This window comes from Zeus faber, assembly GCF_960531495.2.
Source record: "Zeus faber genome assembly, chromosome: 1".
Taxonomy (NCBI): domain Eukaryota; kingdom Metazoa; phylum Chordata; class Actinopteri; order Zeiformes; family Zeidae; genus Zeus; species Zeus faber.
In genome coordinates, this window is record NC_137193.1 from 54,160,453 (window position 1) to 54,170,050 (window position 9,598).

The 9,598-nt window shown below is 42.9% G+C and overlaps 2 protein-coding genes across 2 annotated transcripts; one reads left to right on the forward strand and one right to left on the reverse strand.

Annotated features, from left to right (window-relative positions):
- Positions 1 to 242: 242 nt before the first annotated feature.
- On the forward strand, positions 243 to 2,532 carry LOC307228081 (phosphatidylinositol 4-phosphate 5-kinase type-1 alpha-like; the record flags this gene model as incomplete). The annotated part of the gene is made up of 2 exons (XM_079997593.1): positions 243 to 1,673; positions 2,504 to 2,532. Exons 1-2 carry the CDS (start codon positions 344 to 346, stop codon positions 2,530 to 2,532), a joined length of 1,359 nt encoding a protein of 452 aa, XP_079853719.1. The 5' UTR covers positions 243 to 343.
- A 980-nt stretch (positions 2,533 to 3,512) lies between these two features.
- On the reverse strand, positions 3,513 to 8,032 carry rp2 (RP2 activator of ARL3 GTPase). The gene is made up of 5 exons (XM_080014550.1): positions 7,777 to 8,032; positions 6,577 to 7,245; positions 5,672 to 5,786; positions 5,463 to 5,548; positions 3,513 to 3,993 (listed from the first exon to the last, which is right to left on the reverse strand). Exons 1-5 carry the CDS (start codon positions 7,939 to 7,941, stop codon positions 3,910 to 3,912), a joined length of 1,119 nt encoding a protein of 372 aa, XP_079870676.1. The 5' UTR covers positions 7,942 to 8,032; the 3' UTR covers positions 3,513 to 3,909.
- Between the last annotated feature and the right edge of the window lie 1,566 nt (positions 8,033 to 9,598).

A 9,598-nucleotide genomic window follows, 5' to 3' on the forward strand; every position in this document is an offset into this window, starting at 1 on the left:
ACAACTCTCCCCATCAAGCTGAGTGTTTAGGGGAACTCCTGTCAGTTCACGCCGAGGAAGGCGGCACACACACATTATAAAGAAGGTATCTTCTTCAGTCTGCTTTAATAAACCCTGTGATTAATGCCAGTAATGGCCAGCCAGACCCTTACATGCTCCATATCTCCCCTATTTGGGACTGTATAGCACTGGCGAAAGGAAGAAAAGTGTTTTGGGGAACGTAAACAAAAATGAATGCAGCAACATTAGTTTATCACCTAGTCAACACACACAAAGTTTGATGCCTAGGATCAGCCAAGGCGGGGACTAATCCTGAACCAAGCCGGCCGTGGGGCGTCTCAGAATGGCTTCAGCTGGGGCAGAACCGTCAGGGGCGCGGGGCTCAATTGGTAAACTAATGGGAGCCCAGAAAGTTACTTCTTCAGAGGGTCCAAGTTCCTCCCAGACCATGAGCCAAATTATTGGCCATCGTGGAATTGATCCCACTGGAGAGACCACATACAAAAAGACAACTTCTTCAGCCCTGAAAGGAGCTATCCAGTTTGGTATCTCCCACACAGTGGGTAGCTTAAGCCAGAAACCAGAGAGAGATGTTCTAATGCAGGACTTTGAAGTCGTGGAAAGCATTTCCTTCCCCAAGGCAGGAAGTAACCTAACATCACCACACCACTATAGTAACTTCAGGTTCAAGACATATGCTCCCGTAGCCTTTCGCTACTTTAGGGACATGTTTGGCATCCAACCCGGCGACTACCTGTACTCGCTGTGTAATGAGCCTCTGATTGAGCTATGGAACTCTGGAGCCAGTGGATCTCTGTTCTACGTCTCCAGCGATGATGAATTCATTATTAAGACAGTGCAGCACAAGGAGGCCGAGTTCCTGCAGAAATTGCTTCCTGGCTACTTCATGAACCTGAATCAGAACAAGCGAACTTTATTACCAAAGTTCTATGGACTCTACTGTGTACAAGCAATGGGTAAAAACATCCGCATTGTAGTCATGAACAATCTGCTCCCTCGTGCTGTCCAGATGCACCTTAAGTATGACCTAAAGGGCTCCACCTACAAGCGCCAAGCCTCAGCCAACGAGAGAGGCAAAGCCATTCCCACATACAAAGACCTGGATTTCATACAGGACATGCCCGATGGAGTGCTCCTTGATACCGATAAGTACAATGCCCTCAACAAGACTATACACAGAGACTGCCTGCTGTTGCAGAGCTTCAAAATCATAGACTACAGCCTTCTCGTAGGTATCCACAACGTGGACCTGGCCTGTCAGAATCAGGCCAGTGATGTGGCAGGGGCTTTGGACCAAAGGAGGCCACAGGGACAGAAGCACTTGTACAGTACTGCTATAGAAGCCATCCAAGGAGTGACAGGGCGTATGAGATCCCTCAACACAGAGGACCAACTGGGCGGCATCCCAGCGCAAAACACTCAAGGAGAGCGGCTTCTGGTGTACATTGGCATTATTGACATTTTGCAATCATATATATGCGTCAAGAAGCTTGAGCACTCTTGGAAAGCTATGCTTCATGATGGAGATACTGTTTCAGTTCACCGGCCAGGCTTCTATGCAGAGCGCTTTGAGAGGTTCATGTGTAATACAGTGTTCAGAAAGATAACAACGAAAGCCTCACCATCTAAGAAAAGCCGTGCAGGGGCCCGTGGTAATCTGCAAAAGGCAAATGCAACAGCCTCAGGGCCTTCATCACAGAACCCGACCAGCAGTAGCAGCCAGCAGCCTGCTGTCCAATATTACATTAGCAGTGAAAATGAAATAGACACCGAAGGAAACCAGAACGACAGCGATGGAGGTTTAAAGCACGATTTTGGTCGCCCAGACCCATTACCAGTGGTCTTGACACACAATGACATTACTAAGAACATTGACGAAAGCATACTCTGTAACTCCTCTTTGAGCAACACTTCGCTTGCTCTTGAAAATCTGTCTTTTCTTTCTATGGACACATGCAAGTCGGTAGAAGTTCAGGTCAGTGAGTCATCTCATACACTCCAGAAGGTTGGTACACCTCAAAGAAATAATTTTGAGCTCATTGATGCAGAGGATGTTATTTCACTAAATGACCAATTTCCTAAAATACACAGATGTCACGTCTGAAGAAGATGAAAATAAATGGGAAGACGACTGAATTTGAACAATGACAGAAGGAAATGAAATCATAGTATGTGCTGGAATGTGTTGTGTGAGTCCAAGAGATATTGTATTTGAAAAAAAAATGAGAGTCTGAGTGTTTGGACCCTCAGGGGCAGAGATTACAGCAGTATGACAGGAGGCTGCCCTGCTCCAACTGTCTCGGACCAATTCTTCCAGTGGACGCTGTGTACGCACAGCAACTACCAGCGGCAACGCAGCGGACTCTGCCTCTTCAGACAAACTCAACAATCTACCAAATTTTCTCTTCAATTCATTCTTTTTAAATCTGTATAAAAATAGATTCACTGTAACACACGTTTCTGAAACCACCTTAACACCCAGTTCCACCAGATGAGTTTAAGTTCCTGTGATGCAGCAAATCCCTGGGTGTGTTTTTTCTTTTTGCAGGCAACACAAATCGATGTCAACTAATAACTAACTAAGGCAACGCAATTAGTTTCTCTGCTTGTCGGGGGAGCTCTGCGAGTGCTGCAGACCTGTAGGTCATTAGGAATAATGTGTTTATTTCATTATTAGTATAACCTGTATCAGTTTGTTGACAAAATATGTGAGTGATAATGTAATAAATGCGCTAAAAGAATAGAAATAAAAACAGGCTGCGAGCCACCACTTTGTGTGTGTGATTTGTTCACATGGCTACATATTTGGAAATTGCTGTTTGAACATAGTCCAAACCTTTGATTAGGGGGTACTAAATAAGTTACCCCTCAAGTGTACCCATGTTCACATTTATTACTGAAATAAATTCTTTCAACAATGAAATAAAATTTAAAAAAATTCACAAGTATTTTACAGCAAAATCTACATTCAGACATAAGATAGAAGCAATACGACTCAAATACATTCATTGAAAATATTCACAGCACTAGTAATATCTAGCTTGACAGTGGTTTACAGGAAAAGGTTTAGTCGTGTTTGTCGAATAGAACTCGTAAAAGGAACAGTTCAGGATTTAGGGCATTTAACCATGTTTTATACTAACCGCTCATGTAGTACATATGTAGTTGTCATTCCCACAGCAGTCCAACATTTCTCCATGCTGGACACATGGCTCCAATTTGGCAGTTTAACCATTTCTTTGTAACAGTGTTAAAAACACTGTAGCGCAGCAATGTAAATAGTGCCAGCAAACATTAACATAAAAAACAAACAAAAAATAAAAATAAAAATAAAAAAAAGAATATATATATATATATATATATATATATATATATATTTTTTTTTTTTTTTTTAATGGATTTCTCGAATTTGCAAATTCAGACTGCTGTGGCATCATGTAATTTTTGTCTGAAATGTGTGTAGTTCTTGCACTGAACACAGATTGTGGACGTGCCCCCCATACTTGCACTGAACTCCTAATGGGAGTATAGAGCTGTGCATCCAGGATGGACAAAAGACTGGACTATTGCAGGAATTAAACCCACCTCCACACCACACAAGGGGTGAGCATAAAACTGGGATAAAAAACGTAAAATAAAATCAGAACTATTCCTTTAATCTCTATATCCCTATCCTTATATGACCCATTATCTATGATTATTGATAAAAAAAAGTTATTATTTCCCTTATCAAGCATTGAGTAAAATCTGGGAACTAATAATATCCAACAGTTTTCCTAGTTTTTAAGCAAATAATCAAACATTACCCTATTCAATCATTTCTGCAGTTTTGGAGTTCAGAGAAAGTGATTCAAAAACGGATGTGCAATTTCTATTGATGTATCTTAATCACAAGCCCATCTGCATGTCAGCAAAGTTGAAGAAATTATCCACATCTCGTGATGATGTATTTTTGTTTTCAGAAACAAACACCTGCAAAAAAAGAAGGGACATTTGGATCTGCATAAGATATTTGAAATCAGAGTAAATGTACTTCCTATCTGTACTCTGGGCACCCAGTCACCAGCCTGGGGATGGTCACTGCTGCTTGTCATGCATATAGAGAGCAGTGTCAAGAAAGTGTCCAGATCAGTGTCTGATTTGGAACCGGTCCCAAATTGTCTACTGTATTAATGTTCTAATCTAATTTTGTGAGTATTCCAAATCAATTGTATAATATTTCTTAATACATTGACAGATGTACAGATTAACACTTGAATATAAAAAGGCCATGTATAGCTCATGTTCCCCTCTTAAACTGAAATTCAAACGATATGCTGCACTTCATGTTGAAATAGAGCAGATAGCTGGGACTTTCTTTGCAGCTGCAGCTACAAGCTCCTGACAAGCCACTCAGCTCAACGTCTTTTCGCACCAAACACTTGTGGGGACTCCCTGAGGGGATCTATGAAGATTGAGAACTAGATACCTTCAAGGGTTTTTTTCTGGTTGCGTTTGCACTGCCGTGGAACTCTTAAGTGACGCTGAAGTGACGTAGGCCATTGGGGATTCAGCGTGAGTTCCGTGTTTTTACTACGTATCTTTCGCTTATTTCACCTAATCAGTCCCCTAAAATAAGTTTCTGAACAAATTTGAGGCGAGAAATAAGCAGTCCAGTTGCTGAATCTTCACTCATATCATATCTACGAGACGTAATTTAAAAGTTTGTTCCGACTTCCGTAAGGCACAGGCATGTATCGGGAGACCGCACAGGGACTATTTTGTTTCATTCAATTAACGTCGGAAAATAAACTCTATGAAATAAATACATCTACAATAAAAAACACTTTTTTATTGTTTTTTATTTTTATTGGTGATTTTCTTTATTACTACTGATTGTACGTGGGCTGGTTCGCACCCAGAGCGATGCGACTGGACCGGGCGGACTGTCCTCAGTCCGAGGGACCGTGCATTAACGTCTGGACCACCATGCACTAATGGCACTGAAGGTTCCTTGTGTGCCGGTAAGTCCCTGCCCTGGAGTAGAAGCTAAAAATAAGTCCCTCAACAAGCAGTTCTTACAACTATGAAAAAGTTCCTGCGGTGCGAAAACGCATTTCCACTGCAGAAACCAGGGTCTAAATTGACTTACTTCTCGCACCACAGGAACCGTTTCATAGTTAAAAGAACTTTTGGAGGAACCGTCCCATTTTTTGCGTCCGCAATACAGGAAACTAAGGAACTTCATCGTTCTTAGAACTGAGTTGCTACGTATATGTATAAGATTAAAAGTAATTTCCCCCTGGGATTATTAAAGTATTTCTGATTCTGATTCTGATTCTGATAAGGATCTGTATGTCCGCTTTTTTGATCTTTCGAATTTTAGGTGGCAAATTACTGAATTTCTCAAGATGGATAATAAAACATCATCTAGAAGAAAAAAAAAACTGAGTTGTTGTTACCTTGGTTCCACGGAATAAGTCACTTGCAATGCTCTTGCAGGCTTCCACAACTCCATCCCCGTTCAGCTCAAGAGCAGTGACTGGGCCTTATGGAATAAGACATGTATTTGTCAAACTTTAAAAAAAATAAACTTTAGGGCTGGGACACATTCACTCAGCCTCACATGGAAAAGTAGATTTAATTCAATACCCAAGATGATTGGGCTGACCTTTAGTTATCCACTCAATGAGATCCTCAGCGTTGTTCTGAAAAACTCTCTTTATGTCCTCTGGTCGCATAGCGACTTCCTTCGTTTGGATCAACACAAAACCTTTGCCGATTGCCTGTGTAAATTAGAGTGAAAAAAGGAACATGACAAACCGACTTTAGAGTCACCAACTTCAGCAAAAAAAAAGGAACATGACAAACTGACTTTAGAGTCACCAACTTCAGCAAAAATATCATAGTCATACCAAGCAACAAATATTTGTTTAACTCTCACAATAGCTCTACTAAGCAAGTATTGACTTTAGCTAATAAATCAGGGTAGTCTGAGACCACTTTACACGGAAAGGATTTTGTAGTACTTCATGTGGATAAAAAAAAAATCCATCACCTGTTATTTAATGAATTGATTGATTCATTAATAAATTAACAAATGTATTAATAAAATCACTCTTTTTTTTTTTTTATGTCTTTTTTTTAACATTCAATGACTATAAGGATTCAACTTCATGTTGTTGGTAACAGGTTGTTTATTCTCATTGGATCACGAATATTATATTGTTAAAGCTGGTGAGCAACACACTAAAAACAAATTGGTTTATTTCATTAGGTTAATCACATTTTGGTCCATAATACATTGTAATAGATAGAGGTAAGTGCTATTACTTTTGCTATCCAAGCACATTTAATATTAGTTATTTGACATGAATAGGGTGCTGGTTACGGGACTTTTACCTGAGTACTGTTTTCTTAGGGTATTTGTATAGTCAGTGTGAGATAGTGAGAGATTTTTCTTTTGGGTTTAAATGAAAAATACTTTGCGATGGCCGTAGATTTTTTTTATGCGTCATAAGAAAGTGATTCATGATCAGCTGAAGTTTCATCACCCCCCACCCCTGTTCTTCTTACCTCATCAATAAGTTTACGGGCATTTGCAGCTGTATAGTCCCCAGCAAAGAAAACAAAAAGGCAGGACTCCTCACTGTCCTTCCGCCTTCCTCCCTTCGTCAAAGGCACAATACTGTGAGCAACATCAGTGAAGATCCGCACAGACACGAACTCAGACTCTGCGCCTGGGGCCGGCACATGGTCTTCAACGGCTGCCGTCTCCGACAACAAGCTCCAGTTGTTCTCTCCAGAGACAGGAGTGAAATCGTGGATGTTGCTCCAATTATTGTTGAATATACTGAGCCCAGCATCTTTGAAGTGGAAGGCCAACTCGGGGTAGTAGTATTGGAAGCAGCCAAATTTCATCCCCGTCGACGACTCAATAATGGGCTGAGTGGCACAGCATAAGAACACGTCCATCTTCTTGCAGTCGCGCGTGCGAAACTGCTGGCATGCGACGACACATTTGATGTCCTTACAGTCCCTAAAGAAGACGCTGCCTTTCACGGGTCCCAAAACGATGCGGCAATTAACGCAGTCATCGATGGTGATGGTTGCGGCATGGTCCAGTATATAGATGTTGCAATTCTCACACTCTTGAATGATAAACTGCTGTCCATTCAGTTTGCCAGGCAGGCGACCGACTGTTGCGTCTTTGAGCCCGGTAAGCATGTAATCCTTCGGATCAACCTGTGAAAACAACGGAAACAAATATTACTGTAATGCGCGCAGTTCTTTTAAGCAGACCACAGGAAGTTCACTACCATGCCAAGAACGACTTATCTATATGAAACGTCTATATTCATACCCTCAGCCAACCAGAAACTGTACTGACACTTAGCCCCTGACAGTTGGCAAAATATTAGGGCGCTATTCTTCGTAGCTAAAAGTGTGAAATGATTCACACACAAAAAAATAACTGGTCAACATAAGTATCAACACATACCCCGTTTTTCTAGTACAGCAGCATCAAATTCACCCTACACGTTGATGATTGGTTGAGATTAATCGGGGTCTTGAGAGCGGTTCTTCCATTTCCGAGCCGGCCTTGAAGGGGGCGCGGGGTCAGCTTCGCTTCAGCTCTTGAGTGGTTACGTGTTGTTATGTGGTGGAGTTAATCCGTTAATAAGCTCCGGAGCAAAAAAAAACCCCACAAACGCAAAGCGGACTCCAGTCATTTCTGACCGCTATGCAAAACCAGCTAAATGTACTTGCGGATACCTTGTCTCGCTTGTCCCAGCTGTACAGCTTCGGCGCTTCCTCCGCGTTGTTCCCCAGAGGCAGCGCGTTGCCCGTCGCGGCGGTTTCGACGGTCGTCGCGGTCGGAGTCCGCTCCTCCTTCCCGTGCGCTTTTCGCCTGGATTTCTTTGAGTAGAAGCAGCCCATGTTTTCTTCTCCGTTCTACCGTCGCACGGCACAACAACAACAAAATATCCCGTTTCCGAACGTAACTCGGCTGTGAACGCGGGGATAACGAGGACAATTTGTCACGACCGTGTCACTGTTCCTCTTTCCAGGTGAGGACCCTCACTGCGCCTCAGATGTCAAGCGCACAAATCTGGGGCTTCCGGTTTCCTTGTTGAGGGGCGGGGCTGGGGGTGGGCGTGGCCCGGCGGGGCGGGGCGGGGCGGGGCGGACTCCGCGGCGCACGTTTCACGCGCGCCGAATTACGACGTATTGTCACGTGGTCGTGGCGTCAGAACGCGACGTGACCCACCGGAAGTGGTTCGGTGGGGTTTTTGGTTTTTTTTTTAAGTTTTGAATTGGGCGTCTGAGCGCTGTCCCGTGAAGGCAGCGCACCTCGACGTTGGCGCTCAGGTAATTATAAGCGATCATTCAAATCAGAGGACGTTTAGTCGACGTGCGGAGAGAGGGATCCATTTTGGACCCGCAAGCCTGTCTTGTCTCAGCCCTTCTCAATAAAAACCTGTAAATGAATACAATTGTACGATCCCCTTCGCCCCGTCGCACATTGCCAAAATGTGCTTGTCCTTTCCCGTTTCACGTTCAGTCCACAATGACGACGCTTTCTCCCGTCATTTAACAACCACACTCTCCACTGGGATTGAATACTAAACACGATCAGCATCATCATCACAAGTAAAGCAGCAAATATATGCGTTAGTTGATGATGGTTTATATGGCCTTCACACTGTTTGCTTTCACGGAAACAATTATTAGCAATTATATGCATAGTGTGCAGTTGTTGTCGCGCTTTAATCATTATACACAAATATCAGAAGAACAAAATGAAAACACAAGGCCATTTCACATGTGTTTATTGGGCACAGAATGAGATTGAAATCTCAAAAATCAACGAGCCATTGCGCCACAGCTACTCCGGGTGATGTGGCTGCTACAACACCCGCAGACCACTAGGTGTCACTGTACTGGTTCCCCCGGTTCGTTGGCGAGCCAATCAGCACCATGCTCATGTCAACACTGACCAATCATAGAGCCGCACCGACGGACGTAGCGCCACCGCTGAAGTTGCGGCCCCGTGGTGCGTCCGACTCAAACCCGAAAACGTTATATCGCTTGGACCCGAGAAGGAACCAAAGGCTTCTGCCTAATCGGTGCGACAGCGTCATCCCATTTCAGCAACTGGTGGCAGAATTAAATTATTATTATATTATGTTATTATAAAAAGGTTAATGTTTTGTGGACGTCCTTACACACACCAAGCATTTTCTGGGCATTATCTAGACCCTGTGGTTGACCTCAAGATACAACTCCAAATACCAAAGGAGTAGGTTGAAATGCCAGCTGCCTCGAAACCACATGATTTATAATCTGAAAAAGCTCTACCAAAATCATTCATCCATGATGATGACGGAGTGAAGTACGCTCAGTAGGCTGGTTTCATGCCACAGGCCATTTCCTTCTTGTTCCTCCAGTCAAGGGTCATAGATCATAGGTCACTTTTCTGTTACTGCGTGCTTTTTGCAGAATAAACTTATAAATAACCATGTGGTATAATTTGCAGCAGCATACATTATGGTCACTTAAGACAAAAGTGTATAAAACAAATATAATAAATGAA

Bases quoted from the DNA above. Each gene is read 5' to 3' on its own strand.
- rp2 (XM_080014550.1), bottom strand. From the start codon at position 7,941: ATGGGCTGCTTCTACTCAAAGAAATCCAGGCGAAAAGCGCACGGGAAG. The intron at 5,787-6,576 runs GTAAGAAGAACA...TAATTTACACAG, and splicing joins CCCGTAAACTTATTGATGAG to GCAATCGGCAAAGGTTTTGT. The intron at 3,994-5,462 runs GTAACAACAACT...CTTTTTTTGCAG, and splicing joins ACTTATTCCGTGGAACCAAG to GTGTTTGTTTCTGAAAACAA.